This window comes from Hydra viridissima, unplaced genomic scaffold, assembly GCF_058129835.1.
Source record: "Hydra viridissima isolate aposymbiotic clone 2 unplaced genomic scaffold, HvirCarnegie_v1 scaffold_14, whole genome shotgun sequence".
Lineage (NCBI taxonomy): Eukaryota > Metazoa > Cnidaria > Hydrozoa > Anthoathecata > Hydridae > Hydra > Hydra viridissima.
Genome location: NW_028324313.1, coordinates 8,912,414 through 8,937,708, shown reverse-complemented (window position 1 = coordinate 8,937,708; position 25,295 = coordinate 8,912,414). Strand labels below are relative to the sequence as shown.

General features: G+C 27.3%; 1 protein-coding gene across 6 annotated transcripts; it reads right to left on the bottom strand.

Annotated features, from left to right (window-relative positions):
• Positions 1–600: 600 nt before the first annotated feature.
• LOC145181980 (neurogenic locus notch homolog protein 1-like) lies at positions 601–25,295 on the bottom strand. 6 transcript variants are annotated; one of them, XM_090072145.1, is made up of 28 exons: positions 23,872–23,902; positions 23,523–23,732; positions 22,559–22,683; positions 19,841–20,044; positions 16,575–16,635; positions 16,001–16,128; positions 15,093–15,203; positions 14,888–14,997; positions 14,366–14,462; positions 13,821–13,922; positions 11,286–11,311; positions 11,103–11,193; positions 9,929–10,082; positions 9,538–9,836; positions 9,127–9,357; positions 8,798–9,013; positions 8,175–8,300; positions 7,541–7,944; positions 6,477–6,637; positions 5,965–6,034; positions 5,787–5,859; positions 5,480–5,660; positions 5,348–5,401; positions 5,186–5,240; positions 4,698–4,935; positions 1,633–1,793; positions 1,421–1,549; positions 601–1,344 (listed from the first exon to the last, which is right to left on the bottom strand). In XM_090072145.1, exons 3-28 carry the CDS (start codon positions 22,623–22,625, stop codon positions 934–936), a joined length of 3,960 nt encoding a protein of 1,319 aa, XP_089928271.1. In that variant the 5' UTR covers positions 22,626–22,683; positions 23,523–23,732; positions 23,872–23,902; the 3' UTR covers positions 601–933. The 6 variants fall into 6 exon arrangements, 4 of the variants coding, with proteins under 4 accessions (XP_089928271.1, XP_089928272.1, XP_089928273.1 ...); XR_016446996.1 differs by having other exon boundaries at positions 1,232–1,344; positions 5,787–5,873; XM_090072146.1 differs by lacking the exons at positions 23,523–23,732; positions 23,872–23,902 and adding an exon at positions 25,272–25,295.

Here is a 25,295-nt window from a genome sequence, read left to right as displayed (position 1 = left end):
AAAAGTGCTTACCCTCTAAAATGAAATCCATCACAGATTTATTTCTTAAAATTTTGTTAAATGGTATTGAAACCACTATAAGGTTGCAACTAAAACTTTTTCATAGTTGCATAATTACAGCTAGATAATTACGTGACTTTAACCATTTATGACTCATCGCTTTAGAATATTTATTATAAGTAATACCTCAAGTTGTTACCAACGAGGGATTTTTTGTTGGGAAAATATTACCAATTAGTGAGTTTTTCCACCTTGCTTATGCAAAACGATTCACTGTGCAATATCACGAACTTATCAGCACCCATTGTATACGTAAATAATTTATAAAAATATAATAAAAAATAAAGCTAAATATCTTTTTTTACCATGTCTTGGACCATCACATACGAAAAAAAAAAAAGTATTAAAGATCAAGTAGTTGTTTATGTTCAGATTTATCATAATTCAACCGACCAAACGTGCTGACATCCCAATTTACCATAAGATTAATTGGCATGTCAGCACGTTTGGTCGGTTGTGTTTCTATTATTCTACATCTACAATTTATCACTAACATATATTATTAAAAGATGGATTCATTAAGGGAAAACAGAGACCACAAACTTCAGGTAAATTTATTTTCCATTAACTCTATTTACATGCTATAAAAAATCTATTAAATAAAATATTCAAAACACTTTTTTCATAAAAATAAGATCATTGTTTAAAAATATCATCGAAAGGATTGGACCTATTGTTAAAAGACCAAATATACTAACGCAACTTGTTATAAGGGAACGTGAGTGGATCTTGAAAACTATATTAGACTAACAGTTGAAACTGTTCTTACGAAGAACTAAGAAAAGGTACAAGCGCTTTAAATAAGTAGAAATTTTATACAAAACTATAAACCATACTATAAAGAGGTTAAAAGTATCCCTATTGTAAATAATACTAAGGAGAGGAGAAGGATGTTGACCATGACTCTGGTGGAGATGGTAGCTCATATATATTTCTCCCAAAGTTCGGAGAACAGACATCATTATATGACGGAGAATAAATAGTATTAGAGGGAGGGGTAGGAAAAGGATTGATTGTATCATCTGTCACTTCAGTTCGTGGATAAATTTGGTTGGTAAAGTGATTACTCATAGATGGGTCAACGTAATGGAAATCAGGAGGATTTGAATATGATATTGAAGTTAAAGGACAAATTTCGTTGTTTAAGCCTCTGCCCCATGAATCTTTCCTCTTTCTTTTTTTCGATCCGTTACTGACCAATTTAGGAATGTTGTTAGGAGAAATCGGCGATTGTGGCGAACCATCCCAATCAGAAAGCATCCTAATTAACTGCGGATGTTTGGCCTAAATAAACCGCAAAGTCAACTTATCTAACACAAAATCGATATCAAAAAATTTTTTAAAAACAAACATTTCTTACTTCTTTTGCTATCATAAGAGGAGTTTTATCCATATTATCGGCGAGATTTCTGTTTGCATAATGCGCGAGGAGAGCACCTACCGCATCTATTGATAATGATGCCGAAGCAAGATAGAGAGGTGTTTGACCCTTAAAAAAGTTTTTTGTAAAATAGTAACATGCATAAACAAAGAAAAACGTAGTCTTAAAAATCTCTTTAGTTGTAATCATACCAGTGAATCTTGCACATCAACTTTTGCATTATTTTTATGCAAAATATGTATTGCGCTGCTGTTGGCTGCCAATGCAGCGTGATGCAATGCTGTGTAACCATTCATATCTGTAAGAGTTACACGAGCACCGACAGCGAGCAATTCCTCCAACATACAACAATCTTAAGTAAAAAAAGAAAAAAGTTCGTTTAAAATAAACTAAATATCCTTTAAACTTTAAATGAACAATCACTTTTAATTACAATAACTCTTATTTAACCAATGTAAATATCAATTAAATACTGTCATTACAATCAGGCGCGTTTAGGCGAAAGGAAGTATGCTCTAAATTATTGAACGTGAAGATTTTTATTTTACATCAGCTCGTAATATTTGCTTCTTTGTTTATGGGTAAAACTTAAGGTAAATGGAGGCAACTCCAAACTGGCACAAAACAAAGTATCGCATGACCCTATTACAAAAGGAAGCAATTGCCACAGACCTTAGAGCGTACAAAACATAGTTTATACATTTTTACAAAAATTGCTAGTTGAGCGTTGATAAAAAAGAAACTGATTTGAAACTTAGTGATGTTTTTTAAACTTTTAAGATAAAAATATGTGAGCTTAATTGAAAAGTAGTCATCCAGAACAACAAATATAAAACATATCAATTATGCAAAAAAAGAAGTTGATAATGTCCAGAGAAATATCTGACTGATTCGAAAAACTAACATTTTCCAGACTGTAACGTTATAAAAAAATCACAAAAGGATATATGGTGGTAACGCAGATACAAACTACTGTTAAAGGGTAAATAATTCTCAAGAATAAAGTTTTATCTGTTTTAGTACCTAATTAATACTTTGATTTTGTTTCTTATATCTGAAAAAAGTCTATTTTAGCAAGAGATATTTAGATTTTAGTAGAAAATCCTTTGTTCTTTCTTTTCAATACAAAAAGTTACAGCCCTAAACAGACATGTTTTAAAATGACCATTTTCTCCTCTCACTGTAAATGAAGTAACATTACAAACAGTTGTAAAGAAAAATAGATTGATAAACTAGAATTTACGAGCAATAACAAAAAAGTCCTTCCGCATCCAAAATTGTTGTTATTTCTATAACCAAATTTTATCTTCTGTATATGGCGAATATACCTTTTTCTAAACAATTGTTAAAGTCAAGCCACTGGAGTCATAAATTAAAACACACAAAAAAGTTTTTTGGGGGATTTTTATATTTCTTTTTACTATAATAAATAATTATATAATAATAATAATAATAATAATAATAATAATAATAATAATAATAATAATAATAATAATAATAATAATAATAATAATAATAATAATAATAATAATAGTAATAATAATAATAATAATAACAGTGAATGATAATAAATAATACTAATGGCTGAAATAGGAGAGGAAAGCAAAAACTTCTTTAGGAAAAGGGCAAAACATAATGAAAAATTATCAAAGGAGGAAAGAAAAACCTTCAAACAATCAACTTATCAAAAATGAAACATTTTCTAAACATTTCAAATGAGAGAGAAAGAAGAGAGAAAAGTAAAATTAATTATTAAAGTTAAATTAATCAGTTGTGCAAAAAAAATTAGATTTTATTCAAATCCAATTGTTTTTTATAGGGACATACTCATTCTTAGACTTTTCTTTTATTTACAAAAAATGAAGACATTTCTTCTTTTTATTTGTTGACTGTTTTTAACATGTTATACTTTCACTTTCAACAGTGAAGAATCAGGCCAAACATTTTTAGCTTTTGCAACAGAATTTTTTTCCCCAAGCGTTTTCAAGTTAGATAATTTCAATCGTTTTTCTAACTAGAGGCAAATTTAATTAATCAGTGGTGGCATTACTTAATGCTGAAGTAATTGCTTTTTACAAACAAGGTGTGTGTGAAAGATGCACAATTAAAAGACTACCTAGTATTAAGTTTGAGATAATAAAACTGAGAGGTTTTCTGCAAGGTAATGTTTCTGATGACTGCAGGTGTGAAAAGTATGAAAATTCAGCTTTTCTGAAGTATTTATAAAAACAACTTCCTATAATAATATAAGAAGTTGTTTTTAAATACTTCAAAAAAACTGATGATAACTGAGAAAACTTCTGATGCTTTGGAATTTAATTGAATTGAATGTCTGTCTATTAAGAATCCAGCCTGTTACATCAAATAAATGTGAAAATTATGCTGGGTCTACTGTGTCATGATTGCTCATGTGAAGCATTAAAAATGGACAAAATGTGTAAAAAAAAAAAAAAAAAAGTGAAACAAGAGGAATCTGGGGAGAGCATAGCTGCCATGGTTTCAAAATGATTGGTTAATATTTGAAAAAATTGGTCACATGATGAAAAATCAAATGTTAGATTTAAGACTCATTGAACAAAAATACTAAGATGCTTAAGTTTGATTTAAGCAGATGCAATTGATAAAAAAAAAATTTATAATTTTTAGTTAAGGTTTCAGTGATGCTAATGTACAGCTTAATTCAACACGCTTGAATATGTTAAGAACTCATAAGAAAGTGTTTATTATTCGCATAGGAGTAAACTTCAACTAGTTCATAATTATATATCCATTCCCAAAAGTAATTCATAATTTGTGAATTTCTAATCTTTGTGTTCTTACTTTAGGATCACAAAACAACTTTTTAAAATTACAACTAAAACTTTACAAATAATGAAAACATAGTATCAATAGGAATCTTGAAGAAACACATTAGAAACAAATTATGTTGTATAACTTGAGTTCTAAGTCAGAGAGTGCCAACGAGCATGTTACTGCATAGCAAACATAAAGCAATATTTAATGCCTTTGCAAAAACTAATTCTATTTTCTATTTCTTAACAAAAAATGACACAAGTGAATGACTTTATGATGGTATTTTTAATTTTCAAAAGTTGTAGTTGTAAGTACTTAATTTTTAGAAAACACAGCAGTTTTGTGTAAGAAGGTCAGTAATGAAATAAAAATATAGTAATATAAGATATGAATAAAAATACAATTTTTATTAGATTTAAATGATTTATATGTAAATAATTCCAAACAAAAAGGTATTAAATACCTTTATAGTAACATGCCATCATTAAAGCAGTTTTGCCAAGATGACACTGGTGATCAATATTACTCCTCCTCAATAACAAACGGAAAGCTTCAGAATTGTTTCTCAGTACACATTTCTGTAAAGGTGAGACACCAAAGTTGTCCACACCATTTGCATCGACTCCACGATCAAGCAGAGCTAAAACATCATCTATCTTGCTTAATATGATTGCTTGATGCAAAAGCTCATTTTGATTGATCTACAGTGTAAAGTAAAAAAGCTTCAAGGATTTCTCTGCAAAATTATATAGATTCATAAACAAACTAAAATGAAAATAAAACAATTTGGTAAAAACAAAGCAACACATGCATTTCTTCAGCTAAGAACTTTTGATATTTTTAACTACTTTTTGCTTACAATGTATAATTTGAAGATTTTTTATGTATAATACACTTTCTATTCAAATGTAATTTATAAAACAGTAGGCATTCAATTGCATACACTCTTACATGTCGCCTGGTGTCTATGAAAACTTCTGTTTCAGCCTGATCACTTGATTTAAGTCTGAATAAAGACAAACATCAAGTTAAAGATTGACACTTTCTGCAAATAACTTAACAAAAATAAAACAGTCCAAAAGTCTTTAAAAACTCTTTAACTTTTGTTCTCACTTTTTAGCTGCGCTAAAGCTATCCATTTCACATGCTGATAAAGAAGGAGACAATCTGTAAATAAAATTTTTTTATCATTAAAATTAAGATTGAAAAAGTAAAATATTATTGTTGCAAAAACAAAGACCTTACGCCAACTCTTCTCCCCCCTCTGCTTCGCCTCTTGTACTAAAGATTGGTCGGTCTTGGGAAAACTTCCATAATCGAAAGCGCATCTTTTTAGCACCAACTACTACTACAACTAGTGCCACGCTAACTGACAAAACAATCAAAATGTTGTGAGTAACGGTGGGAAGTTTTGGTTTGCTGGTATCTAGAAAAATAATTATATCTCACATTAAAGTAAATATTTAAAGTGAAACAGAAAATAAAATCAGTTTATGAAATCTTGCTTACTATTATACAATATAATAATATAACCTATGTAATCTTAACTTACCAGAAACAGAATAGACAGAAAATTTCAAATTCAGAGTCTGTTTTTGGGCACGTGCTCCCAAGTAACTTGCAGCCTAAAACGATATTTCTAAATTTTTTGTACATTAACCTTGTTTTGAAAAAAAATTTTTAAAAAATTATTAAAAAGTTTAAAGACACACTTTTATTTTCAAACTTACAATTTTAGGTGAGTCAAAGCACAGTTCAGTACAGAGTGAGTTGTCCATCTTAAGAGTTACTTTAGTAAGACTTAAAAAGAAAATAAGCATTTTTATAATCCAGCTTCAATATTTAAGATTGCAGCAACTAGTGTAAGGCATCCGTGAGATATTTTGAAAATAGCAGCTTCTACTTAAAACCTTATCTTTCATTTGTTAAAGCATAACTTGTAGCAAAATATAATTTTTATTTTTAATTTTTTTAATTAAGAGTTAATCATGATTTTTTCAAACACTTACTTGTTTATGCCATTTTAATTTGAACTTGCCTTCTCTTACTTAGAAAATATCAGGAATTTTTTTTAGGTTAAAATATTTATTATTAGCATGTGGGAAAAGGGGTGTAAACATTAAAAAAAAAAAACAGATTAAAAATGGCACCAAAAAATGATAAAAAAAAATGTTTTTATTGAGCAAAAGAAAACAACATACTCTAACAGAATATTAGATGAAGATGACTTAGCTCTACTTACAGATTATCAGTTGAAGATCGTTTAATTCTATTGGGAGCTTCAACCTGTTCAATTGTTAAAATAGTGTTAAGCATGATGCTCAAATTGCGTATAAACTGATATTTGTTCAACTCAAACTCGTTAAGCCCAGTACGTAGTGTGATTACCAAAAAACCTGGGGTCTAATTAAAAATCATAAAAAAATACATAGTTTATGTAGCATTCCCTCTAAAAAAAAATAATAAAAAAAAAAATCTAATGGAAGTTTTTGCAAAAAACTCCTTACTTCTCCCTATTTTCTCTTGTCTAAGTATAAATATGCTGTTCAAATGTCATTATTTTGGATCCTTTATTTTAAATTTTTCTATTCTCTCCTTTTTTTTTCTTTTAAAAAAAAATTCTTTTTATTGCATTAATCTAATAAACACATTTCTAAAATTTCTTAACCATAGATTCTCTTTAATAAACTTCTTCAGGACTCTCTCTTCAATAACCAGCAGTTATCAGCCAATAATTCTTTTAAAAAGATTTTTCCATCACAGCTATATCCTGAAATTGTTCACTTTTCTGGGAAAGTCTAAATTGACCTGCTGGATTTTCCTTTTTAATAAATCCTTTATTTAAGCAGCAAACACAAATTTTTCTTTTTTTTGTTATTTAATACATGGAAACATTTGGCAAAAATATCATGACTCATGCCTTTTACTGTTTTTGATGATAGCCAGTTTTGGTGGTTAAAGAAATATGTATATAAGCATAATGAGTTAGATTTTTTAACTAAGAAATGAACAGCTCTTACACAACTAATCCAGTTACAGAGAAAGCTGGAGTATTTTGTCCAAGCTGCAAAAAATACTTAATGTGCAACCACTAATAAATACACACATATGCAACTTAAAATGCATATACTTAATATGTTTAATATAAAAGGCAAATATTTAATTTTAAATGTAATTCAAGATGAGAAATGAATTTACAAATTTTTTTTTGAAAAAAACTTTTTCATTGTACAGAAATTAAACTAAACTTAAAGAAATCAAAAAATTGTTTAAAAAAGAATAAGCTAAAAATAACTTCCGACTTACATGTTTTGCTGGTATATTTTTGCTACACTCTTTATTGTCATAGCCACAGTTAACAGTGTTGCAGTCATTGTCACAGTAACCATTACCAAACTTCGCAGCACAAACTACAGGGCATTTATCAGATTTTATCTGACAGTCATACCCATCAAACAAACAATTCATGTTATTACAATCAACATCACAAATACCATCTCCAAAATAACGCCAACACTGTTTTTTTTTGCTTTCACATTGAGTCCAAGGATTAACACCTAATGTGCAGTCAGTTCCATCCCAATTGCATTGCGGATTATCACACTTTGGATTGCATAAGCCACCATTAAATGTGGCTTGACATTCTTCATATGGGCATTGGGTTGAATTAAACCCAATTCCAAATGAACAATTTTCACCAATGAAGTTTTCTAAATATGAATTTGAAGTTTCTAAAGGCAACTAATGTCAAACTGTTAACAACACTACTTTAATAAAAAAAAACAAAAACATTTTAAAGAAAATATAATAATCCTTATTTTGAACATAACAAACATAGCAACCATTAAACTAAATATAATAATCATTATATTAAATGCAATAACCATTGTAATAAAGTATAAACTCAAAGTAGAGTTTTCAAATAATAAAAATAACCTACCATCACAAATGCATTCATGATCATTCTTTAAATCTAAACACTTGCCATTTACGCAAGTATCACTTGCACATGCCTTTTTCCCACAAGTTGGACAAATTCGTTTTTGGCATCGACTTCCTTGAAAACCTGTTAAACAACTAAAAGTTATGCAAGAAGAATTGCTTAAACTATTTACAGATATGAATGAAACAAAGATATGATTGAATATGACTTAAAAGATAAATATTATGACAAATATTTATACAAGTTAACTTTCTAAGAAAACTGTTTTTTTCTCTACTATTAATATTAATTTTAAACTTTAACCTAAAAAATAAACTTTATTTTCAAAGTAAAGATTATCTAATCTTTATTTTGAAAATTTATAAAAATATTTAATTCTTTCTTCAAAAAGGCCAAATTTAACATTTTTTATTTGTAGTGGTCTCGCAAGCTTAGCTTGCATGACACTCATTATAAACCTTAGTTGCACTTACAACTCAATAAACATTTTTATCAGAATTTGTATGTCAACAAACATTCATGTTTTTATGACTGATATCTGATGTCCATCTTTAATTTTTATTCAAAATCCAGCACGTTTAGGCCAGATTGTACTATTCATTAGAATGGAGAAAAATTACCTGGAGTACAGTTGCAAGAGAATCCTGTGTTAGAGTCATGACAATCACCATTATTAAAACATGCACCTTTGAAACAATTGGGGATATGAGTTTCACAATATAAACCAGTGTATCCAACATTACATGAACAAATAAAACCATTAACAGCATCTGTGCAATTGCCATTATTGCAAGGAGATTTTGCACATTCATTTATGTCAATTTCACATAAAGTTCCTGAATAATATGGCAATTTATTAAAAAAATACCCCCACATTTTTAAATTTCATTAAACAAATGACATGAACAAATTTGAAGAAGTCTAATCATAAATAACATCTTTTACATACCTTCAAATCCAGGAATGCATAAACACTTCCCATCAACACATACCCCATTGTTTTTACAAGTTACCTGACTGCAAAATGGTACAGGATTTTGGCAATGAGAGCCAGAATAATTTGCAGGACAAGTACAGTGATAACCACCAAATTGGTTATTTTTACAGTTTCCATCATTGCATCTACCAATGGTACATGAATCTGACTTACTGTATGCACAAGTGTTACCTGTCCAGTTTGCTAAAAAAATAAAAACTTATACTACAAAAGTGCTTGATCCTAATAATTGTTTTGTGTTTTTAAATGACACAAAATATTTCATTAAAATATTACATTAAATCTAGAGAGTTTTTTTGCTATATAACTGAAATTTTGCTAACTATAGAATATAATCTACAAAAAAATGAATTATTTTCTTACATGAACAGGTGCATGAGTATAAACCATCCGAAGTTAATTGACATTTTCCTTTGTTTTTACAAGGATTATTTGAAGGAGTGCACCAGTTAATTGACTGCTGACAGTTTTTTCCATAGAACCCTGCATTGCATACACATTTATAGCTATTAAATTCATTAATGCATTTTGAATTCAAAGTACAAGGATTTGAGGCACAGAAGTCTTTTAAAAATTGGCAACGATCACCCGAAAATTGTGGGAGACAATCACACGACAACTGGTTAAACTTGTGTGCACAAGTTCCATTGTTTAAACAATACCTAAAAATATAATTTTCAAAGTTGTTAGATTAAAAATATAATTTTCTAAGTTGCTAGAGAAGTTTATAAAAAAAAAAGAAAAATAAACAAACCCTAAAGGACACATATCTATGGGTTCTGAGCACAGCCTATTTGTGAACCCTGGTTTACATTTACAAAAAAAATCATCATTTGTGTCAAAACAGCTTCCATGGATGCATGGATTAGAAAAACAGTTATCAGTTCTTGGAACTTCACAGAATTGACCTAAAAACAAAAAGCTTTTTTTAAAAAGCTTATCAATTATTTTAATGACATCATCAATCAATAATAATATTGTGGCTAAACAATCATACAATCAAATCACTAAAGAAATATATAAATAGCATAATGTATTTTGCACAATTTTACAATAATTCTTATCATCCAATATTAATGGGTAATGCATACATTATCAGACAAATTTTCATTTAATTATTCTAGCAAATTAAACACTTTGATACTGCTCTATAATATGAAATCACTTTTGGTCATCAATGATTAAAGAATTTGTTTTCCAAGTGATAACATGCCTTGAAATTCTGGTTACTGCACAAACATCAAAGAGACATGCCCAGAAAGTGTTTGCTTTGTTGGAAAAGATAAACTTCCAAAAAAATTATTTACGTAAATAGCTATATCTGACTGTGGTCTGAGCAATTGTTTCATACATCCAAGACTGTGGCAACCAATACTATCAACCAATATCTATGTATATGAATGTTTAAAGAAACAAATTTTTCCATTCATACAAAAATATCATGGCAACTTAAACTATTTATTTTAGCCAGATTTAGCAAGTTCCCATTACTCTAAAGATTCTCTAAATTGGATGGACAATTATGTCAATTACATTGGTAAGGAATTCAACCCACCATTTGTGCCTCAAGCATGACCAACTTAAAACTTTTGGGGACATTTAATACAAAAGGATTACAAGAGAGGTTGGTAAGCTTCAGCGGAGTAAGTCTTGATTGATCGCATCAAATTAAAACTAAAAGAAATTGATGTGAAGCTTTTACAGTCGTAAATGAAATGCACAAGGATGATATTGAGATCTATTGTAGATGATGGAGTTAATAGAATAGAAATAATTGATTTTCATTCAAAAATAAATATTTTATTTAAGAAAAAAATCAATAGTTTTTTTCTTTATTTATAAATAAGGTGTTAATTTTTCTATATTGTCCACTAACTTAGGCATCACCTGTTACTTGAAAACAAACTTTTTAATAAGTAAAACAATACCTTTCCAGCCATAATCACACTGACAAATTTTTTTTATATCATTAAAACACCCCTTGTTATTGCATAGATTTGAATTGCACAAATCAATTTGCTGAAAGAAAAAAAAAAAATTTTTAAATAAAAAGCCTCAATGTAAAAAGCTACTGAGATAACAGAAGAAAACCTATTTTAAAACATACTCACTATTTCACAGCGTGCACCAGTGTACCCTAAATTAAGTCAATAAATATAAGTCAATAAATGTAATTAATACTTAGGCAGACTATATACTTTTGCTAATATCAAACATAATATCTAATAACTAAAATCAAACATAAACTGACCCCAGAAACACCAATATTAAGCAGGGTTGGAAAAAACCTAGCCCAGTGGGTTTCTTTGCATTTTATTGGGTTTATTTGGTTGTTTTTTTTAAATTGCAATATTTCTATTCCTAACTTAAACCATGATGAGACTAAAAATGATTTTTTTAGGTTTTTTATTTTTAGATTTTATATTTAGATAAAAACTGAACTTTTAGAGACTGATGTTCCTTTTCAGCAATTTAAACATTCTAAAACTTTAAAGCATAAGTAAAGAAAAGAATCTCATTTGGCAGTGGGAGAAAAAGAGGATGTTAGTGGGAGGATGTTAAAGGATAATAAAAACACAGTTAAGTGTAATCATTGTAAACTGAAGATCAGTAACAAATAGGCTATGTTTATGCGTATCTAGAAAAATGCAAGACAAGGAAGGATAAAATATGTTAACCAAAGTATAATATTGGAATCTCAACGGCCAGTAATAGTGTTGCTTTTAATGCTTCAGATATATCAAATGTGTTGGTTTCTGTAAATCCAATTTCCATCCCAACTCAAGCAAGTAAGCTGAAATCTTCTAATCTGAACAATTCTGTTGTCAGAGGGTCTACATATCGGAAGGAATTTTTAGATAAACAGGTTGCTTGCTTTTACTTCAGCTCAAACCAAACATTCAGCACAGTTGAGAGGCTGGAGTTTCAAAGACTTTGCTCACATCTGTGGTCTGGATATGATCCACCAAATAATAAGAAATTAAGAGAAGAGGTGCTGGATGATGTGTACAAAGATCTCTGAATTGAGATTTGTAAGGAACTTGAGAAAAAAAATCATACTGGTTATCTACCAAATTCATTATGTTTTTTGCACAACATCGTTGATTCTAGAGCAAGTATGGAGATAAAAATAATGTTTGAAAAAGATGTGTTTGCCATTTTCACAGATGAGGCCAATATGGTGAAGATGTGGGGGCTGGAAAGTAATACATAATATTTCATAAAAATGAATGAATTGAAAGACTATAAACTTAATTTTTTTTCAAAGAATCCATATTTTTGTATTATTGGTTTAAACCTAAAAAAAAAAAACTTTTTAAAGTTTGATTTTAAAGGCAAAAACTCTAAAAAAAAAAAAAAAAAAAGAAAAAAAAAAATTTTTTGGGGGGATTTTTTTGAGTGAGATTTTTAATATCAGTCACAATACCAAGAGTTACAATCTAATTACTAAGCATGTTAACCAAATTACTTGAAATAATTTCAACTTCCATTTTTCTACAAAGATAAATTTAAATATCTCAAAATTTACTAACACAAATTGCTGTTATAGAGTTCAGCAAATCACATAAATTAGACAGTAAATGAACAAAGAAAAATCTACACTTTCTATGTAAAAAGCCATAAAAGTGAAATTCTGTTTGCATTCTTCATATTCTTATTACAAGTTTACTGCCTTTAGAACTTTAAATCAGGGCTTCAAACGTACTGACACTTCAAGGAAAATTAAAACTGAAATTTTTACTATTTTAGTAATTTTAGCAGAATAGTGGGGACTTAAGGTAAGTGGAAAAATCAGGTCATTGAAAGAATTTAAAGAAACCTTTAAAAATCAAGAAAAGAATCATACTTCTATATTTAACATGTCATTATATAATATATAAACAAAATATGAAACAAAAAATTTGTAGAACTTATCATTCGTAATGATTACTAAAAGAAAGTATACATCTGAATCATAACTAATTTTTATCAGAAAATTGATAGATTTAATTTGATACAGATGTGTTAAATTTAGAGAGTGTTTAACTTATATCACCTTTTTTAAATTACTAACAGAAAGATAAAAGCTGTCAAAAAAAATCCTTTGTTGCCATATATACAACAGTATTTAAATTTTGTCTAATAACTAAACATTTTAAGGAATTTTTCTGATAAATGATTTAATTTTAAATTCTTAAACATAGTGGACAGTTTCTGAGGTTTTAAACATCAAACATAAACTCACTGATTAGTGAAACACTTTTTATATTTCTCAAAAATTTCAGTCATTTATATGTAGAAAACATACTTTTAATAACCATTGCACTTTTAGAACATGTTTGTGCATCAAGCTTTTAAAAATCCATTTTTCTAATTTACAGGTGAATTTTTCTGCTTTTTAGGCTGACATCTTGAATATTGAAGTAAAACTAGTAATAATAAAAAAAACTTTTTTTTTTTTACACATTGATATATATAAAAAAAACATTTTACATTTTTTCATGCTAGTAATAAAAAGAAACCAATATTAAAACAACACAAAAGTTATTTTTAACTTTTTGTTAAACACCTAATACAAACATTTTTTAAAAAATTTGCTTCCAAAGGTATTAAAAGTTTAAAACCCACAAACAATCGTAATTTTTTACCATTACCCAAATTCTTACCATTGTCACATTTACAGCTGAACCCTAGTTTTTCTTCCTGACAAGTACCATGGTTACCACAGCTAGTGTTTGTGCAATATATTTTTTTATCACATAAGACACCTATGCAAGAAAAAAGTAAAACTTAATCTAGATAAAAGAACAACTAAATTCATTTGTTTTTATTTCATTCAAAAGAAAAAGATAAAAAAAAGACATAAAACATCTTTACTTCATAAAATAATTTTGTTAAATGTTAAAAGTCAATAGAAACTTAAGTGAAACAAAGATTTGTTAAAAATTTTTAAAAATTTTTATCATTTTTAAACATTAATCAATATTTTGATTAGAAATTTTTGATTGCACATTTCTTAAGATTAAAAGCATCTTTCATGAGCAAAAAGTATTACAAATAAAAGCAAGATAAGTGCAATATGTATGATTCCAATGAAATGTAAGTTCAAAAGTGAAATAAATTTTGTGAGGGAAAGAGAGAAAGGCATAGTAGATTTATTCACATTATTAACATTAAGTGTTAATGCACTTTTAACAAAAATTATGCTAACCAATATAAGAAGAGTGGCAATTGCACACAAAACTACCAACTGTATTGTTGCAGGTTCCATGCGAGCCACAAGGAAAGTTCAGACATTCATCAATGTCCTAAACCATAAAGAAATTTAGTTTGATTGAATATCTTTTCAGGACTGTGTGCACCTCATTATGTCTGTTAAATTAAGCTTTTTACAGGCGTCATAAAGATCTTGATTACACTTGTTATAAACTGTTTTTTTAAAAAATAAAATAAATTAGTATCTTTCACATTAATTTTGTATAAAAGTTCATTAATTTATGACACAAGAACATGAGGTTAAAAAAAAAGTCATGAAACAAATAAACATTTATGTAAAATACTTTTAAAATAAGATTTTAAAATAACTAACTTAAAACTGATAACTTTCAAATTAAAAATTTGTCAGAAAGATATTGTAATACTTCATTTTTTTAAAGAGGTCAATAAGAAAGAATAATAAAATTTCATTTCAAATGAATATCATAAGTATAAGAAGAGTTAAAGGGGACTTTACCTCACAATTTTCACCATGAAAGCCAGATTTACAAGCACATTGGTTATTAGTGCAATTTGCATTTTTTAATTCACAACTTATATTACAAGTCTTGAACTCACAGTTATCTCCTAGAAGAAATAAAAAAAACTTTTTATCAGCAAACTTAACAAGCGTAAAATTTTGGTTCACAATTTATCTAAATAAAACTATGATTTTGAAATACCTGTAAAATTAGTAAAACAGTGGCAAGAGTAGCGCCCTACTTGATCTTCACAAATTCCATGAACACAAGGATTGGGATAGCAATCATCCTCATTAATAGTACAATCATCACCTTTAAAGATTTACACAAACCATATATATATATATATATATATATATATATATATATATATATATATATATATATATATATATATATATATATATATATATATATATATATATATATATATATATATATATATATATATATATATACATATATATATATATATATATAGTGTGTGTGTGTGGTGTAAAAAAACATGTATGTATGTATGTATGTATGTATGTATGTATGTATGTATGTATGTATGTATGTATGTATGTATGAAATTTATAAGAAAACAAACAAATGGTCTTGTACTTGAAAGTTTCTTATTTTAAGGGTACTTTTTTACAACTTTAGTACTAAAAGTTTCTTAAGAGTTTCTTAAATTTCAAATTTACAAAAGACAGATAAAGTAAATAAAATGCAATTTGAAATTATGTTAACAAGTAAGATAAAATGTTTTAAAGTTAGTCAACTAAAACTATTTGAATTCCATCAATATCATTCAATGTAATATAACCATCAGATTTGTCCCTGAACAGAACACAAATTAGAAAATATTCCTCAAACTCTTGATGAAATAAGTTTCTTATTAGAAAGTAACTTAGTACTAATAGTTTCTTAAAATTTTGGGGCTTCTAGTACTAGTTTTTTACAAACACATTCCTTATTTAAAAAAAAAAAAAAAAAAAAAAAAAACATGTAGAGAGAGACAGCCAAATATTAAAATGAATAAAAATACAAATAATTTTATCCAAGAAATTTTTATATTTTTATTCTACATACTACAATATTGGTATTATTTCAAAAATAAGTACCAGTCCATCCCTGAACACAATAACATTTTGAAGTTTTGTTTGCAAATGAACAAGTTCCTCCATTAGAGCAGATCTTACAAAGATTGGTGGCAATTTCACAACTATCTCCCTCCCAACCTTGATCACATCTATGTAAAAACATTATCATATTAAGATGTTTTGTAAAGTTTTTCTGCTACAATAGGCTGTTGTGTTCCTAAACAGCTGAAGCTTTTTATTATTGACTATGACTATTCTAAACTTGGGTTGGTTAAAGGTATGATACTTGGTAATGTATTTGGAATTGTATTTGGTATTACAACAATAATGATAGCAAGAGTAATAGTTATAATGATAACAACAATAATTGTAATAATAATAACAATAATAACAACAATAATAATAATAACAATAATAATAATAATAACCATAGAAAGATGCTTAAGAGAACATATTCAAGAACATGTTAGAACATGCATATATCAACTAACTTACTTACATCAACTAGTTGCTAAGGTATGCCTTTAAACTATGAATAGTTTATTTTTATGGGGCCAGATACAATATACAGAAACTCTTGAATGTTAAAACTTACATGCATGTTTGGTTGAAGCATGTTGCACCATTTAGACATTTGTTACATTGTGTACTTACCACTAAAAAAAAACAACAAAAGAAGGACTTTAAAACTAAGTAAATTCTTTTAAAAATCAAATTGGCTTTATTAATTTTAATTAGATTTTCACTGATATTGTAATAAAACTTCACAAGCTACTTTTTAACTACTTATAAATTTTACTAATAGTATACAAGTACTAATTACTGTTGGCAAATAAACCTTCTTACTCATCTATTTTCATATTTTCTTAGGCAAGGTCAATTAAGTATCAGTAAGATAAACTTTAAGCTATATAAAAATATGAATAGAAAGCCTCAAGTCATATTAAATTTTTAATTACATAAATTGTAACTACATTTTTTACTGCTAAATATATCTTAATCATCTTTAACTTTAAAAATTCTACTAAACTATTTTGCATAAATATCTTCAGCATCTTACCAGCACCTGTTTTATAAATACATCTGTGTAATAAAACTGTTTAAATTAAATCAACATCTTCCGCATTTAAGTAATTCAAAATTAAAGTAAATAACATTTAGATTTTATATCATTTTATTTTGACATAATCTCTGTTAAATTATCCTTAATCATACAAACGATACATAAAATGGTAAATAAAAAATTTCATTATCTTGATGTATTTACTCCTTTGATAGCGTTATTCGTTTCTTCTTTTTTTAAAATTTTTAATTTCTGGAATAATTCCTTTTCCTAACAATTCTTATTCCTAAATTATACGAATTGTTCTTTTTATTGAAAATGATTTAATGGAGAAAGTGTTTTTAAATCCGCGCGACAGCGGTATTAGAAGAAATTCTTAACAGCCTAAACTTTACAGAATAAATCCTATGTAGTTTCGGAATTTCAGCTGAGTCAACTAAGTTTCATGAAAACAGCATTTTAGTTTCAGTTTGCAGATAGACCAATTATAAAGAATATCCCGAAACGCAGTATAATGGTTTTAAATCATTATACAGGACTTAATGCCAATTTTATTCGTATAGTTGTATATTTATCAATAATTATCCCCGAATAATCGTTGGAAATAAAAAATATTGCTTTTTGCTAAATTTAAATGTATATTACGATAAGATAGATTAAAAAAGATATAATAATAATACCAAGATGCCGTAAATGACAATCTACTTACATACAAGTTTAAAAAGAATCAAAAACGCGACACGAACTTCCATTGTAAACGTAAATTGACATTAGTGTCAGTACTTGTACATTCATGCTTATATACTTGATAACAAAATTCAGGGGGTTTTGATCACAAGAAGAATAAAATGTTTATATGTATTAATAGTATTTATTTGCTTATTTAAGTTAATTCATTTAAATTGTTTCCGTTTTATTCTGATGAATTTTTATTATTTTGTTTTAAAATTTAATATAAAGAAAGATAGTCTATGGTTTAAGTATGAAAAAAAATCTTTTTCTTAACATCCCCCTATCAAGCAAGTTGTATTTCGAGTTAACTTCCATGATTTTAAACGCATTTTCCAACGTCAGTGCCGAAGATAATATGCCGAGTAGCTTAAATTCTTTCGCAAAATTTAAGCCTATTTTAGGATCGCATTAGTCTAATTAATCATTAGTTCGCGTATTTTTAAAAACTGCACGCGAACTTTTTTATTTTGTTCACAGCATGATTTTCTATTCAAAATTTTGAAAACCCAAAACTTTTTCCTCTAAATTGTTTTCACAAATTTATGAGGAGAAAAAAATGGAGTACGATACGAGATAATATATTTGTACCTCTATAAACAGTTTATGAAACCTAAATTCTCGACCTAGCGTGATTTTTAAATTATAACCGTTGATCCGTTGTTCTATAAAGAGTATTAATCTTTGGCTTTGAGATTAAACTAAATGAAATATTTATAAAAGAGGAAGAGATAATTACTTCCGAAGTAGCTTTTTCTAAGTAAAATCTAAGAAAATCCAACTAAAATTTTGAAGTCAATAATGATTGGAATTTTCATTGACTGAATTTTTTTTTACGAGTTTTAATAATAACTGTGGTTAAGTCTTAAGTGATGTGTTTAAGCTAACCGTTAATCTTTTTTCAAGAACAAAAATTTGATAGATTTAAAACATGTAACGGTTGAAACACTAAATCACAGACAAATGCATAGGTTTTTCGAATTTACATTTGCAACTCGCTTTACTTAGATTGATTTCGTTTTTATTTTTGGCCTGTAAAGTAAACCAAGTAATTCTTACTCAGATTAGATAAGATTAAGTAATCTTTCTCTATTTTTAACTAAAGTTTAAAAAATGAGATAGATATTGTAAATTACTAAGAATACTATGAAGCTGAACTTTTGATACAACGAACCTCGATAAACGATTATCTCGAAGAAAGCTTTCTATTTTAAAAAAAAAAAAAAAAAAGCAATATAACGAACCAATTTTCATTACCGTTCACAGATGATTATATCGAGACTTATAATTTTAATAAAACTTGGTCAAGTTTTATTAATTTATAGTCTTAAAATTTTTTAAATACGAAATGACTTTTTTTTTTTTCAAACAACTTTTAAAAGTTCTTTAAAGACACTTTCAAGGCAAGGTCTGTCGCGTTTATTCCAGTTGTCAATTGAACTCTCGCGAAATGACCAACTTTCTTAGGGTTTAATTGCTAACTCATCTGCAATTAAAGTGTCAGTTAACCGACATCGATTAAAATTCACACTTGCTATTCCTGCTTTATTCCCCTCGATGTCCTCAGTAAAGACAAAACTTACTTAATTTTGTTAAGATTTATAAGGAGCAGAATAAAATGAGCAGCCGAAAAAAAACTGTCAACAAACGCAATTAAAAATGATAAAATTAACATCAAAAGATTATAACTGCAATGTGTTTTGATCTTTTTTCAAGAAAGGCTTTCAATTAGTATTTTTCTAAAATGTATTTAATCCGCGTAAGCAAATTTTCGAATCAACTGAAATTAATGTTTAAGGTTCTCTATCCGAACTGAGCGAAGAATAATGGATGAAAACCTATAGATAATATTACTCAGGATTTTTGTTGTTGTTCCGTAGTAGTTATTATTACTGTAAAATCTTAATATAATAACCCCCTGGTAAAAATATTCTTTTGATGAAGCCAAACTTGAAAAATGTAGCTTTCTCTCAACTTTCTCTTACAGCTTTCTATTTAAAGTTTTTTTTAAATTTTTCTTTAGGCTTCGTTACATTGAAGTTCTTACTTACTTAGTGATATAAACCTACCTTTTTTTTTACATCTTTGTTCTTCGCACAAGTTATCGCAAAGGCATTCTTCATTAACATCGCAAAATTTATCGTTTTCACATTTTTTTCCTGCGTGTGCGTCGGTGCACATCAACTTTTTCATCAATCCCCAGTATGGGATAATTCCATCTTGTTTGCATTCATCAGCACCTTCTCTACTTGTGTAATAAATATGCTGTTTTCCTGAACAATCAAAAAAGGGTTATGGTATAACAACAGCAACAGCAATAACAACAACAGCAATAATAATAATAATAGAAATATTGATAATAATAATAGAAATATTATTAACAATAGCGTAAACGATGATTTTAACAACAATAATTGTATCCAATTTTTGTATTAATATATATATATATATATATATATATATATATATATATATATATATATATATATATATATATATATATATATATATATGTTTTTATTTATTTAATACTTTGAGCATAAACTTACTAAATTATCGATAGTTAAGGCAAGAGTTAGCAACCGCAGCGGGTATTGAACTATATTTATGAGCAATATAAGCCAGTTTCAAAATAAAAGTTAGGTGTAGTATTCTTTAGCATGAAAATGGTACGCGCACTGCATCTCCTTTAAGCATAAATACTTACAAATAAAATAGTCCGAGTTCTTGCTACCTGACCATCACCTACGTTCATAGGTAACTGGTGACTGGTTTTTTACGTTGACAGTTTATTTAAAATATCTTAAAAAAGTAAAACTTTTTAGCTTGGTTTGTGGCATGATAATGTTATCCATGTGACAACTACCTTGCCACTTCCGACTTGACGGCATATTTATCTTGCCACCTCCAACTCGACCACATCTTTATTTGCTATCTTCGACTTAGCTATCCTACCGTGATCACGGCATCGTTAAATTTGTCTATTGAATGTTTTTATCAGTTTGTAAACTTTTTGGAATTTACGTAAATCTGTTGTGACATTATTCGGAAAAAAATAAAAAGCTGTTTCCGTATTTGCCGACCAGTTATGCACGTGATTTCTGAGATAACTTTGAATCATAACACGCTCCAATAATGTTTACTATTTGTTAAGTTCCTAAATATTTAAAAGGGAACTTGAAAAGTTTTCATACTCATTAAAATATCAGTGAAAATGTAACTAAAATCAGATAACTGTATTTTTTTTAAAAATCATTCTTTTGTTGCTTGTTGCTCCACAATAGACAACAAAGCATCCTCAAAAATTCAGGTAGTGCACGCCCATATATAGAATGCGTATTATTTCAGAAACCGATCAATCACCTGAAGAATTTAATGCTAATTAAAAGTAACAAAACCTTATTTTTTTTAGATTTCTTTATGACAAAGATAATGATAAGCGTAATCATGTTCAACTTACCTGCCGCCTCCGAAAAAAACGAAAAGCTATTTCCAGATTTTTCCTAACAATGCTGTAAGTGATTAATTAGGGTAACTAAGCATGTCGCTGTCACTCTGCATTCATTCATGGTCTATAAAGATTTAAAACAAACCGATCACATTCTGCTTCTACTTTTACCTTGTTTCAGTTTTACTTGTCTAAATTTTGAATCATCAAATATTTTGCCGATCCACCATTTCCTTATACAAACAACAATGTATTTGAGCAATACAATATTCCGAACAAGTTAAATCTACGATTTTTTCAAAAACAGTCCATAACAAAGCTGTTGAGGTATGCACAGGTCACTCATCAATATTAGTTCTGAGAGTTCCAAAATAAACAATAAACTTAAAAAAAAAAATTCACTGAGCTCTTCGATTTATAATACATAAATATCCCGTTAAAATGAATTTAGGCTTCAAGTGGTGCGCGTGTAAATGTGGATCACCTGTTACATCTGTGCTTAAACAGTGACGTAACAGTATGCGCCTAAGCAATGGTGGAATCATTACAGATTGTTGCGCTCCGCATCAGAAATAATGTAGTTTTGTTATGAAAGACACTTGACATGAAATTATTTTGGGCTGCCCGGCTCGCCCATTAATTTGTTATATGTTCCTAGTAATAGTTAAATAAAGATACTCGATTAACACTAATAATTATAATAATAAGGAAAATATTAATAATAATATAATAGTAATAATAAAAACAATAATAAAAGTAATAATAATAAATATAATAATAATAACAATAAAAATAAAATAATAATAATAATAATAATAATAATAATAATAATAATAATAATAATAATATTAAGAATAATAATAATAATAGCAAGAATAAAAATAATAATAGCAATATTAACAATAATAGCAAGAATAAAAATAATAATAGCAATATTAATAATAATAGCAAGAATAAAAATAATAATAGCAATATTAATAATAATATTAGCAATAATAATAATAATAGCAATATTGATAATAATAATTGCAATAGTAATAATAATAATAATAATAATAATAATAATAATAATAATAATAATAATAATAATAATAATAATGATAGCAATAATAATAATGATAATAATAATAATAATAATAATAATAATAATAATAATAATAATAATAATAATAATAATAATAATAATAATAATAATAATAATAATAATAATAATAATAATAATAATAATAATAATAATAATAATAATAATAATAATAAAAATAACAGTAGTAGTAGTAGTAGTAGCAAAAATGATAAAAATACTGATGACTATAGTAATTTGAATAAATGTTACACTTACCGTGTAGTGAAGTATTCCAACAACCCAACATAAATATTAAAGCTATACAAAAACTTGGTTCATCCATAATACGGCATTATGATGCGATATTGATAAATCAGTTGAAAGTTTTACTGTTTTGATGGCTGTTCATGTAAAACGTTAAAAAGATAAATATTCATATTAAGAAATGTTAAATTATCAGTTGCGTTGAATAAATAAATATTCTGATAATGGAGAAAAAAATCTGCAATTTCGGAAATAAACTTATTTTAAATATATTTTTACCACCATGAAAGTGTTAACAACTGAACATTAAAGTCTTATTTTAATTATTGTCACAAATTAAAAATAATATTCACAAAATAATCTTTCTTTCATTCTAACTACAGATTGAAGTAAATGGAATCCCGTTAAATGTTGATTTTAGCATATATCCCATTTGTGCGACCAATCAATGCTTTAAAATTGAAGCGTTTGCTCAAAGCAGGTGTAACTGACTTTATTGTTATCACTTCCCATATATGTTATATTTATTTTGCGTTTAAATTATAAACGTCATGAACCGTTTCAGTTTAAAGGTACTCAAAAAATTTTGTTCTGGAAATAACCAGGTATGGTTTTAGCGGGAGACATTTTTACAAAAACGTAGCTTAATGTTTTTCCTAAAAATAACTTTTTCAAGAAAGGATTCTACGCATAAAACATTTTAATTTCTAAATAATAAAAACAAAACAAAAAGAGAGAGAGAAAGTAAACAGAGCCTAAGCTCTTTAGGAAAACTACAGGTGTGTCTCCTCGTGTTCTTTTACAATAAACTTATTTATTTATTTTCCTTTTTATTTGTCCAAGAAAAAATCGTCGTTGTTAAAAACAAATGACTAATTGAATTGCTAAAAAAGTAAAATCTATGAATTTGAAGAATTCAAAAGATTTTTTTTTTTTATTTTGTCATAGAAAACTTGTTAAAGATATTAAAACTCACTTTGTTAACAAACTTGTGGATTTACTATTCTGCTGACCTAAATGCACGCTCCATTGAACAATCAAGAAAACGACTTTCAAAATACTCCTCAGTGTTTCATGATCGTTAAGTTGTATTGTTAATATCTGGTACTTCATTTATACGCTTTTTTCTAACTTCAATGAAATTCAGAATGATGGGTATCTTACCGTATTACACAATGCCAGTAGGCTATATGAGTGAATTTAAGTTGCCCTTAGTAAAATAATTCACACGGAAATGATTTTGGTTCAAAACTATTAAGATTATTTATTTTATTTGACATCTAACTAAAAAAAAAAAAAAAATTAACTAAATATTGCTATCTTACTATTTTTTGTATGTACCACCTTGTTATTTTTTGTATGTACAATCTCATTATTTTCTGTATTTACCATCTTACTATTTTCTGTATTTACTTTAGTTGCAGCTTCTAATTGTTGAACAATCATTGATGTATAATAAAGGATTATTGTGAGCATGATAAATTATATATAAGTATGTAATTATTATGACGAATGATTATGAATTATAGGCGAAAGATTTTAAATGATGATAAATGGATAATGATGGACGATGATTTATGACTGTTATAACTAAATAAATGCGAAATAGTGTAGTGTGATTAGAATTTTGAGGCACCAGATGGATGACGGTAATTGCCAGTAGAATTGTATGATAAAAGATATAAAATTTGAATAAAATGTGACAATTTTGAAGTCAATTAAAAACCTGAAGCAAATGTTTGCCTTGGATTATTACTCAATATTATTTACAAATAATTAAGTAATAAATACATATTTCTTATATATATTTGCAAATAAATAATAATTACATATTTATTAAATACACTTGCAAATATATGCAATAAATATATAATTACAAGCATCATGTTTGCATTTCGTCTTAAATTAAATAGAATCTTTGAGCCCCAAGCATTATCCATTTTTTTATTTTTGCTGGACAATGCGACAAGGAACATGTTTGTTTTGCGGCACGAGTTTTCGCTAAATAACTTACGGATATAAAATCTTTTGTTATACGGCTAAGAATTTGCGACAAACATAAAGATATAGGCTAATATGTAAATAAATATGTAAATAAATATGTTGAACAGAAGAAAACCTAAGTGGCAACAAAGTGTGAGTACACGGCGAAACGTTTGTTTGAATCGCTAATGTTGTTTGATTTATTTTACATTGACGTTGTATAATGTATGATTGAAGTAAATATGATAATGTATGATTGAAATAAATATGATAATGTATGATTGAAATAAATATGATAATTCCAAAAAATGGTGATCCTTAATGAAATAATTGTGTGTTAAATCGCTTCAAGTGCTGCCTGTATAGTTTTAGCGTCTAATTTTTTTAATGCATTTTTAAAAAGATTTGGCAAAATTATTTTGTTGAAATATTTAAAAACTTTAAGACTATTTTTGCTATTAACTGCTTGATGAACAACGCATTACGGACTCACGACGTTAAATAGGATTAAGTCTATGACATGATTATGTAATGCACATATACCTAGTTATATAACACACGTTTGTATACCTTGTTATGCATTGTTAGCGTAAACATTGAAGTAAGACACGTGTTATTAAATACATCATAAACAAAACACGAAGCAGAAAGAAAAACAACAATAAGACTTATTTAGAGTAAACATTAAGACTTATTTAGAGTAAAAAAAAACGGCAATCAAGATGGAACAAATTACTCATACTTAATGGTAGCAGTAACAATAATA